Source organism: Anguilla anguilla, chromosome 16, assembly GCF_013347855.1.
Source record: "Anguilla anguilla isolate fAngAng1 chromosome 16, fAngAng1.pri, whole genome shotgun sequence".
Taxonomy (NCBI): Eukaryota; Metazoa; Chordata; class Actinopteri; order Anguilliformes; family Anguillidae; genus Anguilla; species Anguilla anguilla.
Genome location: NC_049216.1, coordinates 16,844,043 through 16,858,656, shown reverse-complemented (window position 1 = coordinate 16,858,656; position 14,614 = coordinate 16,844,043). Strand labels below are relative to the sequence as shown.

The window sequence follows — 14,614 nt, the reverse complement described above, 5'->3', positions numbered from 1 at the left end:
CCCTAAAACCTAATTCTAACCCTAGGACTTCTTTTGTTCTCAATTAAAATTGATGGAAAACAAATGAAATATCATCAATTACAAGCAGAAAGGAAATACAAGAAATGTTTTCCACTGTAACACATTTATCATCATAAATCTCTTCCAACCCATTGCAACTCATTTATTTCACAGAATTAGGGTCAGGGTTGGAGCTTGCAATTTCAGTAGAATTGGGCCTAGGGTTTAGGGTTAGAATCAAGGTTAGAACAAGGGTAGGTTTAGAGCTAGGTTGGTTTTAGGAAAACAATACATTTTCAGGTTGAGTGAAGATTATGCCTATGCTCATGAGTTTGGAAAAAGGTTAGGAAAACGGACTGTCTGATTTTGTATGGCCCTTTTTGGCTGGACCGCAACAGCGGGGCCAGCCCTACAAACGTGAATGTCTGTGACTGAGTGCCTGAGTGACTGATTGATGAAGTTATACCATTGGTTGGCCGAGTTATGAAGTTACACCATTGGTCGGCTGGATCACGTGTGTTAGGTCCAGCCATATACTAGGTTTTAACCTGGTCTTGATACTAATGGGATCAGGGCCACCCCTCCCTATACGGAGTACTCAAGTTGTGCATTGTGCTCCAAAGCCCAGCAGAGGGTACCAACTCAACTTAGCGACTCAGCTGCAAAAAAAATAAAAATAAAATAATAATAATTTAAAATCTTTTTTTACTTTGTAATATGAAATATAATTTTGAAAAGTGCATTTAAATAGATATTTTCTAAAAATGATAAAAGTAAAGGGTAGCCCCCCCCATTACCCAAGTGTACTTTTATATGCTAAAACAACTGTCAACCATGTGCAACTTTACAACGTCAATTCATTACGACACCCAGAGTTGGGAGCCACAAAAAAAAGAAGAAAAAAAAAAAGAATCTATGACAAGATGAAGCTCGGCTCGTGCTTCACTTGCAGGTATGTTGACAATTTAAAAAATTTAAGCACAATGTAATACTAACAGTTGAGCTATTTATAGGCTCTGGTGTGATGGCTACCCAAGCATCAGAAGCATCCATTTTAAAAAGAGCAACACAGAGACCTGATTAACAAGATCCTTTTAGACGAACAGATCATAGTTGCCATTTCCCTGTAATCAGGGGAACTGGTTTCTCTCTAGCTGCATGCTGTTTTTCCTGTAGTTGTGGCGCAATTTTACAATTGCTCGACACCACAAGATATTTGTCTACTGCCTCTTGATCTTCCTGGTTTTCTCGTGTTAAAATTCCAGCCCATCAGCTGGACCCTTCGGGGGGTGTATTGAGCACAGCACCTGAACATCTTAAGCTTCTTTACAGTTTCCCACGGGGAATAACCTGGCCAAAATATGTTACTGCGGCCCTGCACATCTAAGCCAAGCGCCTCCCTCTTTGCCATATTTCAGCTTTAGCGCCTATTTTACTTACACTACAGGCCAATGGCATTAGGCTACCCGTGGGTTTAAAAAAATGAAGGTAGATAAGATTTCAGTAAATTTAACTCCCAATCCACCTCCCTCCCATCTTTGATAAATAATTAGATAGACTTCCAATAATTTGTTTAATTGTAATCAAAGCCAAATGAGGCTATTTAGATGAAAATCGTGATTATTTTTTTTAGTAAAACTCATTGTTTTTTGTTATTGTAGATAGAAATTGGAAAAAAGTTAATACTTTGGTTTGTTATTTAATAAATGTGAATATATTAACCAAATTGTTCTCTACCTAAGGTTAAAAAAAATAATAATAATTACAGGTGGCCTACTACTTTTGGCATGTACTATATATAACCATTAAAAAAATTCTTAATAAATGGCTTCAGCGATTCATTAATATTTCTTTAATTCAGCTCAATATATTTCAGTTTTTCATGAATTTATATATATATGAATTGATATATTACATATATAAGACGAGCCCTAGGGCTAGAATACAGTTTTAGGGTACAATTTACAGTGCAACTAGGGTTAGGGTTAGCGTTAGGAAAACTATGTGCTTGAGCCTAGGGTTGTGTCAGGGAGCTTGGGAGAAAGGTAAGGACAAGAATGTTTCTTTGATACACTCTGAGAAATAAAGGTACTGTGGAGGTACATTTTTGTTCTTTAGGGAACAAATTTGCCAAAATGTACACTAAAAGTAGCCTACATTAATGTTCTAGCCTATTTGGTTACTAATAAGAACCCTTTTCAAGCAAAAAAAGGTACAAATTACTTAGGTTTTCCTACTAGGGGTATGACTTTATGTATCTACTAGTACCCCAGTGACAGTCATTTGTATCGTTATAGATAGTTTTTCGTACCTTTTTTCTGAGAGATTATCCAAGTTTTGTATTATTGGGATGGTTCACCATTGTACAAAATATTTGTAGCCTATATTATTTCAGTGACATACATTTTTTTTTTAAATGACTTGAAACATATTTCTTCCTACTTCTTTAACTGAACTGAAGACCTTAATCTAAAAATGTAAATGTACGAGTCATGTGACTGTACTGTGTCTTTACACCACCCTCTCCTTGCTCTCTCTGCACAGACGGGTCTATGAGCAGCATGGCGATGAAGAGCTCCGCCACAATAGTGATTCTTTTGGCTGCTGTGCGCATTTCTCACCTTTCTCCAACGCCTGTCTATTCGGCAGAAGGTAAATCTGATAGCTATTGTACATTAAAATCATTGAAGCGAAGTGAATAACTGGCTATCGCCTTGAAGTCGAATTATGACGTATACGACTGTAACTGTGCTATCAGTTTCGAAATTCGACTAGCTTTCTTGTAAAACTGTAAAAGCCATAACCGTGCTTAATTATTATGCGATTAATGTTTTCAATTATAAAATTAACGTTTGTGCGAAAGCATTGAGGTGTTTTAAAATGTGTACGTAAAGTACAGCTAGTTAGCCAACCGGCTACTTTGCGGTAATATATTCGTGATCTGGGTTAATAAGATCTCCGAAACATTCACTTTCAGTTCTATGCAAGCTGTTATGAAGCTGTAGCGTTTCAGTAAAGCTTGCTCATAATGCCATTTTTGTTTGTTTCAGAGGAATTTGAATTCAAGTTATGGATGTCCCAGGTAAATTTATAGCATACCAAGGTGTTCATGGTTCTGCTTTTAGACATTTAAATTAAGATTGCAGAAACTTGCATGCTACGTGTACCTAACATTGCTACACGTCACTGTTCTGTTGTAGGTTATAAACGGAAATGGACTAGACCATAAAGACAGTGCATTGAAATGCTATCAATTATTGCAACATTTACAGCTTTTACAATACACGGGGAATTGCACGTCATGCTTGCTTTCATGTATTGTAATATAGGTTTATAAAAACCTCTGCAGTATTGCAGTATACTGTATTCTGATAAATTCCATAAATTCTTCTGAGACTTTTGGTGCTTTTTTTTTTTTAGCTCTGATAACAAGCTGATAAAAGGCCTTTCTTTTTTATTTGCTCTATGACAGCACAACCGAGTGTATGGTCTGGAGGAGTACTACCACAGACTGCAAACATTCACAGAGAACAAGAAAAGGATTGACCATCACAATGCAGGAAACCACAAATTCACAAGTATGGTGCATTTTCATTATCCCCCTTCCCCTTTTTGTTCTTTGGCCTTTTGCACAGGGCGGTTGAATGATGCAGAACTGTGTTCTCTTTCTCCCGTCCCCCAGTGGGTCTGAACCAGTTTTCTGACATGACCTTCGCTGAGTTCAGGAAGTCCTTCCTGCTGACTGAGCCTCAGGTACTGCAGCAGTCTTTAGGTTTTGGTTCTGTTTCTGGGTTTGGTTCTGATTCAAGGGCACCAGCAATTTATCCGTACTGGTGAGATTAGAATTTTGCTTTTTGTTTTTTCAGTGTTGTTTGACTTTTGAAACTTTCATCAGCATTAAACTAATGTCCAGAATAACATTTATATTCCAGGGTAAATGCTATTTAATTTTGACAAATAAATAAATAAATATTCTGGGCTAAGGAAAAATTTATAAAGCTGATCAGTCAGTGATACATACCTATTTTGACTTTTGAAAGATGTTTTTGTTTAGGCAGTGGACCCAGCGGTTATCTCCTATGCTTGTTTGCATCATGTGCTAATTTTAGCATCATGTGCTAATTTTAGCACATTGAGGGAGAGTGCAGGTCAGTGTTTCACAATGCAGGATTACTGAGTCAGCTGAACTACTGTGTCGAGTAAAACTCGGAACAGCTCTTTTTACTTCAGTCCGTGTTCCAGATTTTGGAGGATTCCGCGTTTTGCTCAGCGCAGTTACCCAGCGAACTCAGTAATCCTGATTTGTGAAATGCCCCCCTCTTCATCTTATCAAGACATTCATGTCATGATTCATACCTTGCTATGATGAATGCCATTTCCATCCTGTTCCACATAAAGAAAAGTCGTGAAATGAATTGTGGTGACTGGGGCGGTGTCTTGTCTCCATCAGAATTGCTCTGCCACAAAAGGGGGTCATGTCAGCAGTAATGGCCCATTCCCTGATTCGGTGGACTGGAGGGAAAAGGGGAACTACGTCACACCTGTGAAGTACCAGGTAGGTAGCTCACAGGGGTGCACACAGAGGTGTGGCACCACTGAGTTTTAGCGCTGCACACATGCTGTGTAGAGTGGCACAGCAGTGTAGCAGTACAGGAGCTGGGCTTGTAACTCAAGAGTTTGCTGGTTTGAATCCCAGTTGGGGCACTGCCGTTGTACCTTTGGACTGTAACTTCACTGGAATTGCTTCACATATCAAGTTGTATAAGTTGATAGTATGTTACAGCCAACTTACTGGAGGACATTGAAAATGTTTTATTGAATTGTAAATTGCAGATGGCGACCCATAGAACAGCGATAGAACTTTTAATAAGGACATTGTGCACGGATACTTTTGCCTACAACCTTTATAGAAACAATAATTTAAGGATAACTTTATTTGTGTAAAACAATGAAAAACAATAATAAAGCCTCTAGGTGTAAAGGATTAAGAATGTGTGCGTTTTGATTATCATAGAACAGATTGTTGACTGAATCTATATAGTGTCTCTTTACCCTTGTGTTGACTTCATATTATGTTATCATCCCATGTCCAGCCAACCAGCCTTAATATAAAACCCTGAATCAATGTTTATCATGTAGAAACAAGCTCAAGCTCATCAATAAATTGGGGAATACCTGCTTTCCTAATTGGTAGTTCAGAGAGACGATATTTCTTCAGTCTACACAATCCATTTTTAGTATAAAACAGAGATGGTAATAATTTGTTTTTGCAGTAATAGATATGTGGCACTTAAAATATATGACTTCTGAGTTCATAACTGGAGGGTTAAAAAAGACACATATTGTAAGACGATCTTTGTACCCTGATGCTATACTACTTTCATAACAATATAATAATGGCAATGTTTAACTTTCTTTTCTAATGGTAGGGACATTCCAGGGGAAGTAATGAACTTTCATGCCGAAAATGTTTAATTTAGGGGGTTTTCACTGCATTTAAACTCAGATAAGGGTCATTTTGGGCCCTGGGGACAACACAAAGGTAAAAGTGACGTTAGTGGCGTATTACCATACAAAAGATTAGATAGACTGCTTTCAGTTTCAAAACCGTTAGCTCTCGTTCAGATCTCTGTTGCTTTTCACCGCTCTCCCTACCAGCGCCAGACAAAATGTCGGCTACAACTCCTGTCAGGAAGGAAAGATGTCGAGAGTGCATTTCAGGGGAAAACACAGAGACTGAAACAGACCTTTATGATTGTTATTTATTATATAATTGGAAATACATACGCAATTTCTTTTTAATAGCCAACATCTAAAACAAAACTGAATTTGTTATCATTGTGATAATGCAAACTTAGTTGTGTGCCTATGTGGTTGGTAATGGTGACAGCCATAATCTCACTTGCTAAATTTTATGGGGGCCAGAGTGCACAGAGAATGTGTGGCTCGTTGGTCTTCTGCATTTTGAATCATAAAGAAGGAAACGATCACATGTTCAGCTGTATGAGTCATTTGTCGTGTTGGTTTCAGCGCTGCTGTGCGAGCCATTTGTTGTGTTGTTGGGTTGGTTTCAGTAAGAGCCGTTTGTCCTGTTGGTTTCAGGGTGCCTGTGGGAGCTGCTGGTCATTCTCTACCACAGGCTGCCTGGAGTCTGCCACTGCCATTGCTTCCGGAAAACTCCTGCTTCTGGTGAGAAATGAACCATGCCGTTTCCACCCTTGGCTCTCACCCCGATACCCTTACCCCACTGGGTCATTGGAAATCATTAAATCTCCTCTTTTTCATACATGTCCCCAATCACACAAAATCAATGCCTCAAAATAGCAGGGGGATTCCGAATTTCAGTTGGGTTCCCTTCTGATAAAGTAGTCACTTCCTGTTATAGCTGTAATGCTGCAGGCTCAGCAGGCTCAGCTGAGTGCTGCCTTCATGCAGAAATACTTCAGCTCGATTGTTTTGTTTCTGTGTCCACGGTGTTTGCTAAATGATATAATGATCACTCCTTAAGCTTTATACTGATCACTCTGTATTCATGACAGGGTTGCTTAAGCAGTGTTCCATCTTGACACTTGTATGTTGAATTTTAACTTGGTCAGCAAATGTGCATGGATTGTGTGGATGACAGGGCCTGGGGCTCCGCCACACAGCTGTGCCGTAGAGCTGTGTTGTGGGTTTGTGACTCTGCCGTAGCGCTGGGCTTTGGGCCTGTGACTGTGGCGTAGGGCTGTGCTGTGGGCCTGTGCAGCTCCCTCCCTCACTGCGCCCCATGCGTGTCTCTGTGTTTCCCAGTCAGAGCAGCAGCTGGTGGACTGCGCCCAGGCCTTCAAAAACAAGGGCTGCAACGGGTGAGTGCTGCGCAAACGGGCGCTCGGGGGGGCGCGGGCTGCCGGAGGGTGCTCGTCATTTACTTTCTCATTCGCTTCCGTAGCGGACTTCCTAGCCAGGCCTTTGAGTACATCAAATACAACAAAGGACTCATGACAGAGGACACCTACCCATACACAGCACGTGTGAGTCGGTTATGTCAAACTCTTCTCCAAGTACAGGGTGGAAATGCTGTGTGCAAATGTCAAATAAGCAAGTGCAAGTACAGCCAATAGCATAGCATAAGGAAGGAGAGCATGCTAGTGATGATGATGATGATGATGTTCCAACAATTCTTTTGCTTGCAGGAAAGCACCTGCAAGTTCCACCCTGACCTGGCAGCTGCATTCGTGAAGGACGTCGTCAACATAACAATGGTGAGTGCCTTTTTTCAGTGCTGCTCAGCTCAGTGGAAGCTTTTGAGTGGGTTCTTTATGTCAAATGCTAACAGAAATGCTAATGTTTATTATTTTACTCTCCCAAACCCGCTCAAAGTTTGATGAAATGGGCATGGTGGATGCCGTGGCCAGGTTGAATCCCGTCAGCGTTGCGTATGAAGTGGTAGATGATTTCATGCACTACAAGGACGGGGTGTACAGCAGGTGAGAATCAACCCTGGGGGTGGGGACGGCAGAGGTGGGTTCTACCCTTTGACATCACACTCTTAACTGATGTGAGTGACAGTTTGGTTGCCCCGCCCCCATTCTACAGTTCTGCAACAGTCTCTGGCTACATTGTAGAACCAACAGTTGTGCCTGTCATTCAAATAGAGTTAAAGGTTTAAACAGTGAAAATCTTTTGTTGGAAATCAGTTTGACCACAGTGACGAGTCTCTGACACTTCTTAAACATTAAAGACTGTTCAGATCATTTAAAAAAAATAGTAAAATTCCGTAATTCGCTAAAGGTCTGAGAGATGTGATGGTTTCAGATGACATGATAAGCAGTCATGCATTACATCACACGGCCTGTTCTTCTTTCTGCCTGATTCGGTGTGCTCCTGCCCTCTGATTGGCTGCCGCCGCTCTCGTTTCAGCACCACGTGTCGCAACACTACGGACAAAGTGAACCACGCCGTCCTCGCCGTGGGGTACGGCGCCCAGGACGGGACCCCCTACTGGATAGTGAAGAACTCCTGGGGAACGACGTGGGGGAAACAAGGGTACGCCTGCACTTCCTCTTTCTGCTTTTTCCTGGTCTGCTGAGTCATTGTGGAACAGGTTTACGACTGTGAGGATATGTATTCGAGCGTCGGTGCCAAACAGGAACAGATCAGCTCCAGATTAGAGCACTTTGGTTTGGCTCTCATAACTGGAATTGTTCTTGCCCCCCCCAGGTATTTCCTTATGGAGCGGGGGAAGAATATGTGCGGAGTGGCGGCCTGTTCGTCCTACCCCCTCCCTCTGGTGTGAATCGCGATGCCCCCATTTCGGAGAGTCAAAGAGTAAAAGGGAAACTACAAGCAAGATGTAAAATTCTAATGAAGTGGTTCTTTGTGTACGGGTAAGAGAACAAGATGAACTGGCCCTGTGACATCACCTGATCTTCAGCACACTGGTGCCATTGCTGGGGATGGGGTGGGGTGGGGCTGGTCTTCATGCTGGAAATGCCCTGTGTGGAGGGCTCCGGGTGCTTAAATACGCAGAGACTGCAATCAGCCACAGTGTCTGTGCATTTATAAAGATCCTGTGATGTCACAGGAGCCACAAGCCATTACATGTACTGGTGGTGTTTACTATGCACTTTTTTTTATCTGGATACATAAATCATAAGTAATACCAAAAAGTTTGATTTTTTTTACATGAAAAGGGAAACTGACCAGTATGATTGTTTCTTTATTAGTTCTAATCATGTTACAATTTCAATCAATAATCAATATATCTACATGAAGGATTTATATACAGTAGTGATAATACAGGAAACAGTGGAAAATGCAGTATTGTTATTTAGCTGAACAGTAGCTCAGTTCATTTATTGTTCTATCACAATCAGGTATGCTAGAACTATTTGGCGGTTTGCTTTAATTTTATTAAAGATTTGTTTTCACAATTAAGAAGGTCTTTTTCGCTTCTTTCCTTCGTGTGACATTACATTCATTGGCTTAGAAGACACAAGCAGTTACCCAGCGTGTGCACTTAAATGTCTTATTTTACATTTACCCAAGTTGTCACTTAAAAACTACATTTCACTTGCACAATAATTGTTTTCACTTGGACATTCACACATAATTGAGGAAGAATATTAATGTTCACACTAATTGCAATGCAGCTACTGATTGCTACTGAACATATACTCCTATATGGAGTCTGCGGTTGTCTTCAGAATTTTAATTCAACCCCCAACGTGTGGATTCTCACCTTCAAGTGCACGTTGATCAAACTGGTGATGCGATTATACATGGTCCTTGTGACACGTGACAGTCCTCCTGTAGTGGTCAAGCAAAAAAGCAATATCTGTAATTTTCTGTAGGCTACAGCAGTGCAAAATGCCAAGAGCTTTAATAACATTGACACATTTGGCAAGCTAAAGCAAATTGGATAGGTTCTTGTCATCTGAGTCTGAGGCCATGCCCAAAACAGCTTACGTACTTGACTACTATTGAGTATACAACTTGCATACTCAATAGTAGTCAACTTGTGTACTCAATAGTAAGCTAGTGTGCCGTTTCAGACATTGCCTGCAGTAGGTCAGCTGTAGGCCAATTTGCAGGCCAATCAGATAGTCAGCTCCTGCAAGCCTTTGATCCTCTCATCCCTTTAAACATGTTTCTGGGGCTCTGTGGTATGGTATCCATTACCACAGCACTGTTCAACGCACCCATCTTGACAAATATGGAGCTGAATATCTGGTGGGTCTACAGAATGTGTTGAGTGTATGTACACAGGCCTTGTCTATAATGTCTTAACTTTGCCTTGTCTGCAAAGGAGTGGAAGCAACAGTATCTGGCAACTGGAGCACACAACCTTTCATTGGGTATGAAGAGAAAACTGAGCCACAGCAGAATCATTGAAGTTAGCGTGTCTATCGGAAGGGTACGATGCCTTATCAAAGTTTTTGACGCAGCTCGGTTCCTCTGAGTTTTGGAATAGTAAGAATGTTTGTCAATTTTCTTGTTTGTGTGTCTGTGTTCCACATGGTCATGAATGACTATACGGGTTTATGTGTGTAATATGTCTTCTGTGTGGCTGTGCAGCGATGTGCTATTTGTGTTATGTAACTTGCAGTGAGTAAAATATACCTGTAGATGGCAGCATTGTGTTGCTATGGTGGCATTAGATGCTTCTTCCCTGTGTATCTTGGTAATAGTTAGAAACTACAAAAACACAACCAAAGGCTTCTTTCAAACATTTTTTTTCAATGTTTATTTCAAGTTTTAATAATTTCATGGCACCAGATACAAGGAACTATCAGAAGGAAACAATATCTTATACTGTTTCATATGGAAGTTTTCCTACAGTACAAAGATGGTTTTGGAACGAGATAGACGGAGCAGGAACAGGATTTGGCACACACATTTTGAATATATTTATACTCATGTACTTATATATTAAATAAATTAACGGCAATCTTCAATTTCCAAGTTTAAAAAGATGCAGTAATTCAGACTAACATAAATACAGGTCACCTACGGGCACGCGCTGGTATGGACACACACACGTCCATGGGCATGATGATGGCGGTGGGAGAGGGTGGTTGGTGCAGAAGAAGCGACGCAGTTTAGGGTCGAACCCCAGAATAAATACAATACCGCTGCCTCTCGAGCAGAGCGAGCTAACGCCGCAGAGAGCACAGTACAGTGCGCCACCTAGTGGACCGGCAGGAGCGTGTCCCGCCTGCGTCTGTATGCCCCAGGGATACACTGACTTTATTAGAGTGACAAGAGTTATCCAGTGCATCTTAGCACATAAATATAAAAAATATCCTTCCCCCACTCATTCTCTCTCCCCTTTCCCTCTACTGTTTTACTGCTCAGTCAATGTCTCCTGGGACCTACATCCCCAAATCTGCTGATGCTGACAGCAGCCTAACGATATTAGCGATGCGCCTTTCCTTTAAGGAATTATTCTCTGTGGTTCGCAAGACCCAAACTATTTAAATAATGAAGCCACTTTCGTCCCACCCCCAAAAGTGGAAAATTAACAGTCTAAATGCTGACTGATTGCGTTAGCTGTGAATAGTTCTGCATTTCTACAAAAAACTGACGATACCAGAGTTAACCTGGCAACTAATGAGGGGCTTATGACCGCCTGCGTCATGAATACTGCCAAGAGATTTTCAAATGAAAACTGAAAATACCGAAGTCACTTAAATGGTGAATAAAGTGAGCAATTAGGCGAGCTTAAAGCGGAATATTTGAGCCGCGGAACATTGCGTCTTGTTCCCCCACACAGGGCCCAGACTGCTTACCCTCTCTCTGTACTGTTGCGTAAAGCTTGGCTTGTCCTCAGTCCCGCGGCCATTCAGTAGCAGCCATCCCCTTCCCCCCTGATCCCCAGATCTCAGTAAACTGGTACAGTGTTGTTGAACATATCTATGATGAGCAGTAAGCCCTTGTGGTGCATCGGCGTTTAGCAGTTTTGACGGTAGCCGTGACAGGCTAGCCCGGCCTAATGCATCAACCTTCAATTTGAACTTACCTTACGAGGAGGTCTGTTTTTCGCCGTGCGAATGCACTTACATCTCATCTTCAAAATGTGCATTAATGGACTGCCCCCCTCCCCTTACCCCCCACCCAAAAAGAAAAATGACAGGAAAGTATAACTGTGCTGCTTACATGATTGCCAACACTTGCTGAGCGGCACACTGTGACATCCCGATATGACCACTGTTTGGTCCGCCTCCCCCAGCACTGGCCAAAAGGAGAAGGGTGTACCAGACAGTCCAGTGCAACGGCATGGGGCGTGTCTCTGGAAGGAAGGCTCGTTTTAGGAGGCGTGACACAAATGACTGACAGCAGATGAAAGCCAACCAGGGCGCAGCTGTCCGATGTCACAGGCTCGCTGTTCTGCACACAGGTACATGGAGGACAGTGTTTAGGATCTCTGTTTTAAAGGGTAGCCCAAATCACCTGCCGACAAGCTGTGTGTTTTTCTTCATTCCCTTTTGACCCCCCCCCCCCCCCATTCCCACCCCCCCATCTCACAGTAATCACAGTACAGAGCCGTTTGCTGAGGCTCTGTACTGACACAGCCTCGGGTCCGGCAACACCAATTACAGCACAACAGTAAATTAGCAAATGCCAACATTTAGATAAAGCTAATTATAAAATGCTAATAACATAACATTGACAATAATGATCAAATAAAAAACAAAAATGAAATAACATAAAAAGAATAAAAATAATAATTGACTAGCTTGATGATTTTGTCATGTGACACATATTTTTTTGATTATTGCTTGTTGAATATGCTGCCTTATTTGTTGCATGTGTCCAGTGATCATTGGTGCTACATGATGCTGTTAAAATGAGTGAATAATGAGACCATCATCATTCATCTTATTTTTCCTTTTCCCAAATTTTAAAACTGCCTGTCATTTTCTTGTCTTCGTCAAATAAACCAACCAATCAGAAGCCTTGCTTACAATGTTTTTGGAGAACACACAAATGCCACATTGCCTTCTGAAAATGTACTTACAGAATGTCGCTAATAAGTAAAGTAATACAATTCAAAAACACCACCAATCGTTCCATTGGCTGTTCATTTTTGGCATATCTTAACTCTTAGATGCTTCTTAAGAACTGTCTGAAGGAAATGTAGCACGTAAACTTGTTTGCCAGCTCGTCTCCAAGATTTCACGTGTTGTTTATATAGTGTATGATCTTTACTATTTTTATCCTGCTTTGTCCAAACCACCTGGAATTATACTATAAGCTGACTAAAGTCAAATGATTGACCTCAGAAATCCCCCCCCCCCCCCAACACAATAGTAAAAACAGCTGCTCCGACCGCAGATTGTCGATACACTAACACAGAATACTCTGTATTCTTAACATAGAAAGTTCAACTCTACTGCTGTTAAATCTTGAAAATGTTCTAATTTACTAGCTCATATAAGTATTCAGACTGTAGCTTTGCTGGAGACAGAACATAAAAACAGCGAGCACGGTAACAGATAGCACTGGCAACTCAACCCATATTAAGGAAGCAGTGTAGATGGAAGGAATGCGGAATGTGACCAGCCTAGTTTGGTCAGTTTAGTTTGTATATTCAGCATCTGTGCTGAGTGTCCAATCAGAGGGCAGAACAAAGGATGGCGGAGGGTGTCGGACAGCGAAGGCCAATCAGATGAAGCCAAGGCCCTCGGCCAGACTGCCCTACAGCTGATCTCAGGCTGAACTGCTTTAGCGCAGACCTGGTTTTTCTGACCTCAAGCAGCTCTGTGACTTGGTTACTGCACTCAGAGGCACGTAGTGTGCTCGACCATCTGGCATGCATGATTTGGGGTTGAGAATATGATTGGACCGTTTGGTCACATGAGCGCTGGGTACTCTCTCTGTGTGACCCGCTAAATAAAAGCAAATGGCTTCTCCCTCATAGTCCTTGTGCCATGATAACTCTGCTCTGCGTCTTCCCCTCTTTAAAAAAAAAAACATTTTTGCACTTTGTTCGTCAGCGATTTCCGTCATCAGATTTTAAAACTTTTTTTGTTTTGTATTGTAGGCTACACATGTACGCACTCCCACACACAATAATCAAAAGCAAACACGCATACTTCATATATATAGCAAAATCAGAAGCAAACAAACTAACAAACAAACAAACAAAAAATAGACAACTAAAACAGGGATTTATCCAATCTAACGGCCGTAAAGGCACAATTATTGCTACCTATCAGCCAGACAAACAGCTCCAGTCAAAGGTTTTGCCATGTTGGTGGCATACTGTAGTATGAGAGAATGCGGCGGATAGCATACAGTAATGTGTATCCACTCTGCGATGTGCAGTGACTGTTAATCAGTTAGCATTCTGCAAGCAGCTGCCCTGTTGGCCGGACCACAGAAGTATCTTTGGTAGATGTACAGACGACGACAAAAATACAATTAAAGGAGGTGGCTGCTGCTTGTGGGAGAGGAGACATAAGTGTGACATGGACCTGGATAAATCCCTGTTTCAGCCCTTTTCCCTCCTGCTTTCCATAAATACTAGGCCTCACTGGATTCACAGAGCTAAAAAAAGAAGAAAAAAGTATAACTTTCTTTCGATAACAAAATAATATTTAACTTCTGTTAAAATATACATGGGACTGTCAATATATTAGGAAACAAAACTACTTTGTACAAAAGTATAGTGTTACTACTGTTATAATAATGATTCATAATAGTATTATTTCCACATTGAAGCCCCTCCCCACAATTATTATTTATATATACAATGGGGAAAAGCCCACCAATTTCTCTCTGTTTTATTCTATTGTACACTCTTTCTTTTTACTCTGTTTTAATAAAAATAAACCAAGACATTTTGCTTAAAAAAAATTTAACAAGCAAAAATAAATTCACAGCTTAGGGAAAAAAAGGCTGGTAACATTTTTTGTTTTAAAAATGTCTCTTTACATTGCACATCTAGCTAGACCGAACCTATGGGTTCAAGTGAATGCTTTCGAGAGATTGACCATCAACGCGTCTCCACCAGCTACTGCTAGGTCATATAACATAACTCCATTTTATTTGAATTCTTATAAAACTTGCAAATGAATAATTCTACAGCATAACTTACAACTACTAACCCAGAACCTAATTCCTACGGAAG

General features: G+C 41.2%; 1 protein-coding gene across 1 annotated transcript; it reads left to right on the top strand.

Moving 5' to 3' along the window:
• Positions 1 to 2,515: 2,515 nt before the first annotated feature.
• ctsh (cathepsin H) lies at positions 2,516 to 8,916 on the top strand. Its single transcript, XM_035396200.1, has 12 exons — positions 2,516 to 2,652; positions 3,051 to 3,082; positions 3,473 to 3,578; positions 3,683 to 3,753; positions 4,451 to 4,555; positions 6,103 to 6,189; positions 6,790 to 6,845; positions 6,929 to 7,010; positions 7,173 to 7,241; positions 7,360 to 7,466; positions 7,900 to 8,025; positions 8,200 to 8,916. The coding sequence occupies exons 1-12, from the start codon at positions 2,553 to 2,555 to the stop codon at positions 8,273 to 8,275; spliced, it is 1,017 nt and encodes a 338-aa protein (XP_035252091.1). The 5' UTR covers positions 2,516 to 2,552; the 3' UTR covers positions 8,276 to 8,916.
• The last annotated feature ends 5,698 nt before the right edge of the window (positions 8,917 to 14,614 follow it).

Coding starts and splice junctions, on each gene's coding strand:
- ctsh (XM_035396200.1), top strand. CDS start 2,553: ATGAGCAGCATGGCGATGAAGAGCTCCGCCACAATAGTGATTCTTTTG. Junction 3,083..3,472: donor TCAAGTTATGGATGTCCCAG/GTAAATTTATAG, acceptor GCTCTATGACAG/CACAACCGAGTGTATGGTCT. Junction 4,556..6,102: donor TCACACCTGTGAAGTACCAG/GTAGGTAGCTCA, acceptor TGTTGGTTTCAG/GGTGCCTGTGGGAGCTGCTG.